The sequence below is a fragment of the Eschscholzia californica genome, unplaced genomic scaffold, assembly GCF_041429995.1.
Source record: "Eschscholzia californica isolate CP2 unplaced genomic scaffold, dmEscCali1.0.p SCAF_1, whole genome shotgun sequence".
NCBI lineage: Eukaryota > Viridiplantae > Streptophyta > Magnoliopsida > Ranunculales > Papaveraceae > Eschscholzia > Eschscholzia californica.
In genome coordinates this window covers 74,020,692-74,032,352 of record NW_028238198.1, presented here as the reverse complement: position 1 = coordinate 74,032,352, position 11,661 = coordinate 74,020,692, and the positions used below count along the sequence as shown (strand labels likewise).

At 32.9% G+C, this 11,661-nt stretch overlaps 2 protein-coding genes across 6 annotated transcripts in view; both read left to right on the top strand.

Annotated features, from left to right (window-relative positions):
* The first annotated feature begins 1,087 nt into the window (after positions 1 to 1,087).
* LOC147569059 (serine--glyoxylate aminotransferase-like) lies at positions 1,088 to 4,759 on the top strand. Of its 4 annotated transcripts, none has more exons than XM_086655518.1 (5): positions 1,088 to 1,190; positions 1,381 to 1,412; positions 1,790 to 2,038; positions 2,433 to 2,544; positions 2,860 to 3,024. In XM_086655518.1, exons 3-5 carry the CDS (start codon positions 1,902 to 1,904, stop codon positions 2,875 to 2,877), a joined length of 267 nt encoding a protein of 88 aa, XP_086511644.1. In that variant the 5' UTR covers positions 1,088 to 1,190; positions 1,381 to 1,412; positions 1,790 to 1,901; the 3' UTR covers positions 2,878 to 3,024. The 4 variants fall into 4 exon arrangements, 1 of the variants encoding a protein (XP_086511644.1); XR_015231165.1 differs by lacking the exons at positions 1,088 to 1,190; positions 1,381 to 1,412 and adding exons at positions 3,799 to 3,919; positions 4,560 to 4,759 and having other exon boundaries at positions 1,768 to 2,038; positions 2,860 to 3,464; XR_015231166.1 differs by lacking the exons at positions 1,088 to 1,190; positions 1,381 to 1,412 and adding exons at positions 3,070 to 3,107; positions 3,331 to 3,467 and having other exon boundaries at positions 1,768 to 2,038; positions 2,860 to 2,935.
* A 2,733-nt stretch (positions 4,760 to 7,492) lies between these two features.
* Positions 7,493 to 11,661, top strand: part of LOC147569057 (uncharacterized) — a 41,532-nt gene continuing 37,363 nt past the window's right edge. Inside the window, exons 1-6 of one of the 2 annotated variants that reach the window (XM_086655517.1) lie at positions 7,493 to 7,755; positions 8,235 to 8,447; positions 8,545 to 8,640; positions 8,731 to 8,876; positions 9,046 to 9,271; positions 9,489 to 9,876. In XM_086655517.1, coding sequence (XP_086511643.1) covers positions 7,624 to 7,755; positions 8,235 to 8,447; positions 8,545 to 8,640; positions 8,731 to 8,876; positions 9,046 to 9,271; positions 9,489 to 9,689 — 1,014 coding nt within the window. In that variant the 5' untranslated portion in view covers positions 7,493 to 7,623 and the 3' untranslated portion in view covers positions 9,690 to 9,876. Of the gene's footprint in view, positions 7,756 to 8,234; positions 8,448 to 8,544; positions 8,641 to 8,730; positions 8,877 to 9,045; positions 9,272 to 9,488; positions 9,877 to 11,661 lie in introns of those variants that run through there. The other variant, XM_086655516.1, reaches the window with a different exon arrangement.

The window sequence follows — 11,661 nt, the reverse complement described above, 5'->3', positions numbered from 1 at the left end:
GTAATGCATCTATAACTGAGTATTTAAGAGAATTAAAGATGCTAGCAGACTCTCTCATCTCTGTTCATGATAAGATTAGTGATACTGAAATTGTCAGAATTGCTATTCAAGGTCTGAATTCTGATTATGATCAGTTCACTATTGCTTTAAGAGCTAACAATGAACATCTTACTTTAGCACAACTTAAATCAAGACTTGTTATGCATGAACAATGATTATTGTCTAAACAGCAAGATGAAGAAGTATACTATGTTAGGAGAACAAATTCAAATCAGCATAATAAGCCTTCTCCATCTTACTAAACATGGTTTTGGATTCTTATACAGTCAACACCTTAAGAAGTCAAGGGTTTCGGTCAATAGTCAATTGGTCAAGATCAGCTTCTAGTCTCAGCTCATTTCCAACTCTATTCAATCTGCTAAAGGCACTCCCACCAGTAATACCTGTAAAAGAAAAGTTAGTAACTAACTTTTCTTGATTCCATACTTTCTGTTATCGTTTGTTATTCTCTTTACTTTCCTATCTCTATAAATAGAGATTGTAAATGATAATAAAGTTTTAGATTGGAAATAAAATCTAGAGTTCAAGTAAAGCTTACAATATCTATTATATAAAACGCAATCTTTTTTGCTGACTGGGACAAACCGAAACATAAATCTGACCGTTCGTTGGGCTTTTTATCAAGTCTTGACCTTTAGATCTGTTACCCACCCTCAAAATTGAAAATTAGTTCACCCACTAGGCCACTTCATACAAGAAAGTAAACAAGTCAATTAATCTGGACCGCTTAACCCTTTCATTTATAATCTACACGGTTATAGTTAATTCTAACGGCGCGATTGATGAGAAAAGTTTACTCTCTCAGAGGAAACGCCCAGAGCTCATTATTGACGAAACGTTTCCTTTCTCTAATCACATTTGTTGAAAGGAAACGCCCAAACCCCATCAGTTCACCCACTCATGCTCCTCTGATCCATGAATTAATGTTTGTTGATCGATTTCGTCATCCTTCTTCCGTTATCAAATTCATGCACCTTTAGTACGCCCTTTCATTTTACCCTCATTATCCCTATTTCTCCCTAAAACTGAGTTGTTGAAAATCATCTCCATTTGATTAGGTTATTACTGTTTCTTACTATTTTTCCTTGGAAGGAAGATTAGGTGTGGATCATTTGTTTAGCTTATTATAGGTATGCAGACTCCCTTTCTCTCTCTCTAACTTGACTTTCCTCTACAACTTTTGGATGAATTTGTTTGTCGATTCTCATTTGCAAGATGAGTTTTGGTTTGTCGAGAATCTTCCTTTCTAGGATGAATTTTCTCAGGTAAGTTGATATTGCATAAATTTTGGCTTGTAACTCTCTCATTTTTTTTTTGCAGAGAATCTTGCTTTTTAGGATGAATTTTCTCAGGTAAGTTAATCTCGCAAATTTTTTGGTTTCTAACACTGTCATTTGATCTTTCAGGATGAATTTTTTATTCATACTCATGTTAGTAAATTGGGTATTTTTTTGGCAATCTAATCATTTCAGCATTCAATCTTTAATCTTTGTTCATCTTGAGGTGAAATGGGTAAACGTTAAAAGGTGTTCGGTGAAATGCAACAAAGAGACATTGAATCATGGACAATATTATTTGGGGATGCCAACCCTGATGGTGTTTTGTTTTCTGTTGGACATATGCCACTTAATCAAGCAACAATTAGATTATTTTTTTAATTGCTTTCCGTTGGACATATGCCACTTAATCAAGTAATAATTAGGTGACTTTTTTATTTTTATGAACCAAGCGAGACCAACTCAAGAGTTGGCTGCTAAAGATCTTCATGGATACGAGTGGCGATTTAAGCATATTTTCGACAGGTGACTTTTAATCTACACTGAACATTTTTCACTCAAGAAATGACATTAGGAACGTATTGGCCATATACCCCTTCAATACAGTTATTATATGGTCTGAGAGATGCTCTTGTTCTCTTGTTTGGGGAAGGTCTTGATAATGTCATTCTTAGGCACACCCGTCTTGCCACAGCAACTCGGTAAGCAAACTTCTTTCCTTACAATTTTATTCTCAGTTTTTCTATTTTGCTCGTTAAGAAATCTTTGAAATATGTTGTCGTAGTCCTATGTTGTTTTTCGGTAGTTCATTTGTTATCTGTTTCGTTCATCAAGAAATGTTTGAAACTTGGTAGCGTGTAAGACCATATTGTTTTTAGGTGAAATATTAGCATTGTAAAACATATTCAACTTGCCCAATTTCTTGATGATTAATTTCAATTGACTTTTCCGGTTTAAGAAAATAAGAAGAACATTCATACAATTTGATATATGCAAGCTTGCTGTTGAAGCATGTGGTTTGAAAAATTATACAAAAAAGGAGGAATGGTTTAGTGACACTGTCACTGCAGTTGTTGTTCCTTCTTATATTGACAGTTCAGGAATTGTTAGAAGGGCATGGAAAAGATACAATCTAAGTTTGGGTCTAGGTTTGAACAAAGTAGCTGGGAAGGTCTTTAGAATTGGCCATCTTGGCAACTTGAATGAGGTATGCGTTGTTTGCTTGTTCCTTCATTTTCCCCTTTCCATGATCTATAGATTTGAATTCTCTATTGCCATATGACTAATCTATTACATAAATCGTCAGACTTTCTCACTTTTCCAACACTTTACGGATAATAATACCAAAAGTTACTTTGAATGTCATCAATATCATACTAGAATGTCAAAAATATCGAATAATGTCTTTATCACTCATGACTGTGATGACTCGAGTCTTAGCAGTAATTTGCCATGATTTGTTTATACGGGTCTATGATGATAAATTCTGCCGTTTTGAATCTTTAATTTATTATTTCTGCAGGTCTATGGACTATGGTGATTAGTTGCACTATTGAAGTTCATCATATTACTCTGGAATGATGAAGTTTGAAATTTTAGTAAGTTTGGAACATGAAGATTTCATCTTTTTAAGCTGCATAAAACGTGTTTGATAAAATTCCTCAATGACTATGTATATATTGGTGCATACATGAATTACTCTTCTTTTCGTCTACTGTCTAATGACATTAAGGTCGATGAACGTCTAAATTCGGGGAAAAGGGATTATGGGTACGTTTCTTTTTCTTAATGTAGTTTTACTTTCTTTTTTGCAATTTCTTTTGATGGATTGTTAAACTTAGGGGTCACTTCTTTTTTTTTACTTAGCATCTTGGTTCCCTTCTCATCAACTTTGTCCTAGCAACGTTTGTTTATTTACAATTGTTTGAAAGACTTTTGGGTTTTGATAGTAAATGACTTGTGTTTATTTGTCTACAATTGTTTTTGTTTCAAGGTTGTTGTCTGCCTGCTCATTTCTGGTGATCCTAGCTTTGTTCTTCGTTTTTCTTTTATTAAAGCTAATTCATATGGTACAAGGGCTGCCTCGAGTCTGACACGAAGCTAGGAACTATGCTTGGTTCCTACTGGGTAAGGATTTTACCTTCAAACACAACATTGCACCAGTTACTCCCACAATTTTTAAAGTAGGGTGAGATCCTTATGACAATTTTTCTTAAAAATATGAAAGACCAATGTCCATGAGGACTATTATTACACAGATGTAAATAAGAATGAAGTTTTGGAGTTTATTTGTTACTCTGTTAGTCGTTTTATGTGTCTAACACTCTAACTACTTCCTCTTACTCGTCTAGATTACTCAAGCTGATGTGAATCTATTTTTTTTGATCAATCTGTGGAGAGGTTCGCAGTTTTTTGTTTGTAGACGTATGGAGGTTTTGTTTGATGTTTTCTTTTACTATAGTTACAGGATTTCTGCGAAGCGGTGGACGATATATATTTTGTGGCGTAGCTAGGTTTACCCTCTGGAATTGCTTAAAGACTATCACCATTTCACTCGTATTGCTTTCTTTGATTTCGTAATGGTGAGTTCTAAATATTTTATTTTTTTTAACTTTCACCTACAATTATAACTTTAAGTGCATTGAAGTGTGGAAGTTGCTACGTGAACAAAAATATTTAGGAAATGAAGTATGAGGATTTCTTAGTTGATGTATATTCTAGCGATAAATACAATAATACATGTATAATTGGAGATATATTTGATTTCTTCTCTCCGATGTGAGTTTGAAACACATTAGTAAGAAATCAATAGTTATGTTTCCTGTTTAATTGAGTTTTTGATATGCTTCCCATATTTTGTTTCATTGTTAAACATTGTACCCTAACCACTTGTGTTTTGGAATTGATTTCTACAAAGATGTTAAGTTGCCTGAATTATAGTTAGGGAAACTATTGTAAGTAGTTTATGATCAAATATTGTTGGTATTTTTAAATATTGCACGCTCTATACATAAAACATGAAGCGGACATGTCAAACCATCTCATTTGTAACATTTAAGTTCATCGAGATTCAATTCCTTCTCTATACCAATTTTGGAAATACAATCTTTCCTCTTCCATTTCGGTGATCATTACTTTTGTTGGTTTTTTCCTATTTCTTGTGCTATATTGTTTCTTCCATTGTATGATCTAGGTATTAAGAGTTTCACATGTGTTATACAGGATGTTTTTGATTAAGTTTGGTAGTTCGGAAAAAGTCAATTGCGAGCTCTTACTTTCAGTATCTACATCAGACCGAATTTGTGTTCAACAAGAAAGTAGTTGTACTTGCAAATTAGTAATTATTCGTTCTATTTTGTAGAAGAATATATATGATTGAGGTGAACATTTTGAAAATTATATAAGCTTGGTTATTCACTAAATTATTAAACAGGAACTGAAGCTCCTCTCAACCTCTTAACTGTCTCTCTAGCTTTGCAAATATATAGAATTTATGATTGTAGGGTTTCTAAAACAATCTAATTTTCTTCTTTTCTCTTACAATTAATAATTTCTTCACACTAACTGATTACTACAATATCTCATCGAAAAAAACTGATTACTGCAAAATAAAATGTTTTTAGGGCCAAATAAAATCATCACCCTATTTTGATATACTCATCTCCATGTTTGTAAAACTAGATAATAATTTTATGGTTTTCTGGAAAGTGTAGTGTTCAAACAACATTACATAGCATTTGAGTTTTTGGGTTTTGCACCATTTTACCGTGCCGTAGGCACGGGCTATTACTAGTTCTTTATTAAAAAATGATGTTTGTCCCAGTCATCATTTTCCCTTCTGTTGTATTATATAGATAATGATGCGAGAACAACTCCCACTAGGATCTCCTATTTGACTGCCTTTAACAAACTCAGTATTCATTTAGGAAATTGGCTTGGACGTCAAAATTTTTTGCATGAAAACAGACCGGATAATCCGAAAGTGAAATAAAAAAGAGTAAGAAAAGATGCATTTGGATTTAAAACTGTTCTAGTCAAACAATGCGATACAACTTTGTGAAATACAACTTCTAACGATTTTATTTATGTTTTTTTTTTGTGAGGAATCGACTACGATCTACGTTAGTCGTTACAATGCATTGATACATTATGAAGATGTGATAACTATAACCAACTAAGTTAAACCATTAAGGAAAGATGCCTAAATCCCAACAAAATGAAACAAGCCTAAAGACCGACAAATTTATTAGGTTGTTTATACCTTGAAGTTCAAGTCAACACTTGGTTGTCCAAGTGGTTAAAAGTGTTGACACAAACTCCAAAACACTGGAGGTCCTAGATTCGTTTCTCACAAGAGGTAGAATCTATGGTTATGGAACTTGGGTTATTAAAGGTATAAATAATAAGTTTGTCGGGTTTTAGGCCTCTTTCATTATGTTGTTGGGCTTTAGGCCTCTATCAATGTCTTGTATTGACTAACGTAGGTCGTAGTCGATTTCTCAAAAAAAGAAACCCAAGTTCAATAAAACATTCTTCAACTAAAAAAAAAAAAGTTCAATAAAGCATCGATTCTGGTTTCTCTCGGAATTGAACTCCAAGACTTCCAAGGTCTTGGAGTTTATGTCAACTCCTTCAACCACTTGGACAAGCAAGTGTTGATCTCTTAGTTTAGTACATGTTCTAGTCTAACCCTGCTATTACCATCTATCAGTGCAGAGAGTTCATCTGCTTATAATAATTGTTTTTTCTAACCAAAATAATGATAAAATCTTTTTGATGAGATTATAATTGTACTCCCAGTCTCCCACCCAGAAGATTAGCTTATATTTGTGGGGAAATTGTCATCAAATTAATAATTGAATGTCAAGACTCTTACCAAATGGAAAGCTTCACGCGGAAGAAGTTTTGAGCATGAAGCTCGTGGGATTTTTATAGTCTCCTATTTAACCTTCATCCTTTTAATCTCACTCACTCTTAATTGAAAAAAACAATGGTTATAAGAAATTAGTGACCAATTAGATAGGTAAATAAGATTGAATTAACTTAGTGATCACTTTTGTATAACATCGATCACTTCATAAAAAATTGAGTAAGAATCTAAGGAACTTCAAGTTTTAAGAAAAAATTTATGTGTAGGGATTAGGCAAGTATTGTCATGAGTGTAAGTGTGTAACAATAATATTTCTCTTATCTTTATAAATTTTCTTTCATAAACTTGTTTTCTAAGTTAGATTTGGAATCTTACTTGGAGATATGAGTTACTCCAATCAAATTACATAACATATATTTTCATCTGTCAAAGATTTTTCGCATATTTGAGTTAGAGGATTAAAATTCAAATAAGTTGAATTAAGAAAAGAAAACAAAAAACACAGTCTTTTGACAAATATTTTCCTAATTTGGATACTTTTGTATTCTTCCTTTTTGTCTCTTTCCATTTTCCTTACCCTTAGGAATTTTTTTCCATGCTTATTCTAGCTTTTAAGCAAGTATTCCAAATGGATATATAATAAATGAAAACAAAACCTTATAAGTTTGGTTGGTGCCTCTCTTTATAGAAGTGACACACCCATACTTTTATTTGGTTTCTGGTTATGAACAAGAAATGTAAATGCTAAATAGTTTTCTATGTCACTTTGGTTGGTGCCTCTCCTTATAGAAGTGACACACCCATACTTTTATTTGGTTTCTGGTTATGAACAAGAAATGTAAATGCTAAAGAGTTTCTATGTCACTTAGGATATGAATAGTTCATAACAATTATGAGCAAATTCTACCACTTGATGTATCAAAAAACTAATAAATGTAATCGGGAGTGTTTTCAAAAACAAAGAATGATTAGTATTTGTAACAAATACCACAAAAGTTTTGAGAAATATCTAAGAAAAACAAAAGAAACTAGAATACCATTATTCTATAATATTGTTTAGTTTGTTGTCATCCAACTCTAATTCTGACCATTATTTTATTGGAGTTGGGTATACAAATATGGGATCAACCAAAGCAGTTTAAAATATTTATTTGTCAAAACTAGTATAGTAAAAGTAAATTTATAATGAGGCACATGTTAGGTTTTCCAGCTATAATTTTCCACGAACTTATTTTTCATATTAAATAGGACAATAAATGTGACCCATGTTGAATTTTTAAATAGTGAGATGGAGTGGGAAATGGTATAAATATAGATCGTCACTGTATTTCTAGACACCACAACATTTCCCCACTCAAGACCCAGCTTCCTTTCTTTCTTCTTTCCCTATCTCGATTTTCCTAAGAAATAAAGAAAATGAGTTTTGGTGGGATCTTAGGGTTCGATAATGGCATTGTTTTGGCACCTATGGGAGCTGATATCGCCGGCCCAAAACTTGTTGCTGCTGTCGCTGAAGCTGGTGGCATTGGTCTATTGGCCAGTCCAGTTGTACGTCTCAATCTTTTTTTCTTAACTTCTATTTTATATTCATGTTCTTAAATATGATTGATTTATTTATGTACATACACTGTTTTAGTTATATTAGTGAGTGTTTACGAGAAAACAACATTTCTTGAATTGGCTCTCTTGGGTGTGGACCGTGCTAATACTCCTATTACCATTAGTTCATTCAAAATTATTAATCTAATTTTAGATGCCATTCCAAGTTGCAATAATAATTGGCTGATCAACCCCCTAAGAATTATGTGAATTTTGCTCTAAACTCCATTGACATTGTTTAATTACTGAGATTTGAACGAGATCTTTTATCTCATAATTGTTACAACCGCTTAGTTAACATAGAAATATTAATTAAGTGCAATGTCATTTAGAAGAAAGTTCTTTTTCTTATTATTGTTATTATATATGGTAGTGTACATATATAAATAGGGAGAATATAATCAATCATAAATGGTGAATAAATGCAGAATAGTTATGACATGACGGTGAAGGCAATAACGGCAACAAAGAAACTGACAAAGAAGCCCTTTGGAGCGGGTATTCTTTTAGAATTCGATAACACTAATACTGTTAAAGCTATTTTCGATGAGAAGCTCGCTTGCATGCAAGTGTACTGGGGTGATTTCAACAAAGAAATGGTAGACGAAGCCCACGCTAAAGGAGTCAAGATCTTGCACCAAGTAATTAAATACTGTACTAATTATATGACTATATTAATTTATGAAGTATTTTCCTATTGTTTTTCACTAATTCGAAATTCATGTTATAATTAATTAGGTAGGATCATTGGCGGATGCTGAAAAGGCGGTAGCTGCCGGTGTGGATTGTATTATTGCACAAGGTGTAGAAGCAGGAGGGCACGTAATTGGTCATGTAAGAGATTGATGGTTAAGAGTAACTAAATCAGATGAATAATTAATCATGGATTAGTGTGTTTAATTTTGTAATTACGTGTAAATATAGGTTGCATTGTCAGCTTTGGTTCCAAGAGTGGTGGATTTAGTTGGAGACAGAAACATAGTAGTAGTTGCTGCAGGTTCCATTGGTGACGCTCGTGGTTATGTTGCTGCTTTATCATGGGGTGCCAAGGGTATTTGCATGGGAACTAGGTATCTATGCATCTTTTCATTTTCTTTTTAGTTCTTCGGCTAATAGTCCCACATTCTGCAAGAGAAGAAGTATTACACTGCAAATATGCAAAGTCAAAATTACAATTCTTTCTTTTTTTCATATTTTTCTTATGCTATTCATCATTAACATTGTATTACATATTTGTAGGTTTGTAGCAACAAAAGAGTCGTACGCAAATGACTACTACAAGCAACAATTATTACAATACACTGAAGCCGACACCGATCTCACTGATTTATACAGTCGTGCAACTTGGCGTGCACCTACTCGATGCCTCAACACACCTTTCCATAACCAATGGAAAGGTGCACCAGATGATGTGGAAAACGATGATTCACAACCAATCATTGGTTATTCCACCATTCATGGAGGAGTATGGACTTACATTCTTAATTCATTCCAATAGAGAGTCATGATTTAGTTCGATTTAATTTGCTATAGATATTCACGTATGTAATATAATGGTTCAACATCTGATTGTATGTCTACTACTTCTAATTGGAAGTTAGACATCCCAGATTGACTTCAAGCTCAAAATCTTCTTTCTTGATTAAATTTTGAATTGATTATGTTGTTTTGGTTAAATACAGGAAACTGTTCTACGTCGATTTGCTGGTCAAGTAGCAAATCAGAATACTGCTGGAGAATTGGAACACATGGTCATGTATGCAGGACAAGGTGTTGGGCTTGTTAAGGACATTATTCCGGCTGGCGATGTCATAAAGAACTTAATTGAGGGATCGAAAAAGATCATCCAGGATCTTGGCACAAAATATCTCCCATCTGCATAAGAAGTAAAAGTTGTTAGTTAATTCAGTTAATGAATTAATTATGAATTAGTGATTAAGTTTCACTTTGTGTTGAATAAGCTTTCAGTTATCTCTCCTTATTTTGGATGAGATTTTTAAAACCATGTGATAAATGTTCTCATGGTTATTTTCAAGCCTTTCTAATAAATTGATTTAATTTGTATGCCTATGAGATCCTTTTAATAAGAAAAAAGGTGTTTTTTTTTTTTTTTTTTTGAGAATTTGACTACGATCTACGTTAGTCATTACAAGGCATTCATGCATCATGAAGATGTAATAAACACGATAACCGCCTAATTTAAACCAAGAATGAAAGAGGCCTAAAGTCCGACAACAAAGAGGCCTAAAGTCCGACAAATTATTACCTTATTTATAGCCTAAATTACATGGGATAAATCTTGATAGCAACTACTTCCACCGAGACTAGATCCCACGACCTCATGGGTTTAAGAGGAGTGTCTAACCGTTACACCAAAGGGTGGTGGACAATAAGAAAATAGGTTGACGGTCTCAGTGGCAGACCCAGGAATTTTATATTGTGGGGCACTTTTAGTTATAATAAAAAAAAATTAATTATTCAAAAATCTAGATGTAATGTTCAAGGGAATGCTTTTTTATATCTTATAACTAAGCCGCCGACATACTAGACTACTGTTAACTTGTGAGTTGCATTAACTACAATTTCAATATAGTTAATTTTATACCCATTCGAATTTTATAAAAATCATAATGTGTCAATTTATTTCAAAAGAAAGAGAACTCTTTATGTGTTGAAAAATGATCACCGCAACTTATGTTTGTATAAAAGTTAAAAAGGCACAGTAGACGAAATTTAGAAAAATAATCAAAATATAACAATATATGTACAATTAATCTTATATACGTTCGAATTTTATAAAAAAAAAATTCAAAAAAATAGAGAACCCTTTATGTATTGAATAATGATCACCGCATCTTATCTTTGTAAAAAAAAATATATATATATAGATAATAGATGGAATCTAAAAAAAGGTAGTCAAAATATATACATAAATGAAATAAAAAAGAAGACGTAATAATATATTGAAAAATGACGCCAACAAAGTTAATGAGAGTCAACATCGAATTAATACAGATAAAAAAATTTAAAGAATAACTGATTTATAAATAGGGGTTGAAAGGAAAAAGTAAAAGAGTCAAACAATAATTGATAACAAAAGAAGGGGAATAATTGAATTTAACAAAAGAAACTTAATGAAGATGAAAGAGAAAAACTGAAAAAAAAACTTAAAGAATAACTGATTTGTAAATAGGAGTTAAAAGGAAAAAAGATAAAAGAGCTAAACAATAATTGATAACAAAAAAGGGGCATAATGGAGTTTAACAAAAAAAAAAACTTATATGAAAATGAAAGACAAAATTAAAAGATGCGGATGCTGAGATTTGAACACATGTCATAAGCACGGACAACTCCTTCACAGTCCATCCCACCAGAATCTTATTACTTGTCACATAAATGTTTTAGCCTTTATATATTAGTTACTTCAATTTGATGATAGAATTTAACGTCGGACCCGTGGGGGCCTGTGACCCCACGGGCCCCTACGTGGGTCCGCCTCATGGTCTAATTTCAAGTTTTTTAAGTTAAAAAGATAAGTTATATATTTTATTCTTTAAGCCCAATCAGAACATATTTCTTGGGCTTATCACTTATCCCTTCTGGAGTTACCAACCAACTGGAAAGAATTGAACGTAATTTTTGGTGGGATCACAACGAGGATCACCAAAAGATGCATTTCCTGGCGTGGGAAACAATTTGAAAACCTAAAGAACAAGGGGGTTTGGGAATTAGGTCTACGGCAAAGGTAAATGAGTCTCTACTGGCAAAGGTTTCCTGGAGACTCATAAGCTCTCCTCACTCAGTTTGGGCCAATATCATTAAATCAAAGTACTTTACAAATGGGAACTACTGGAA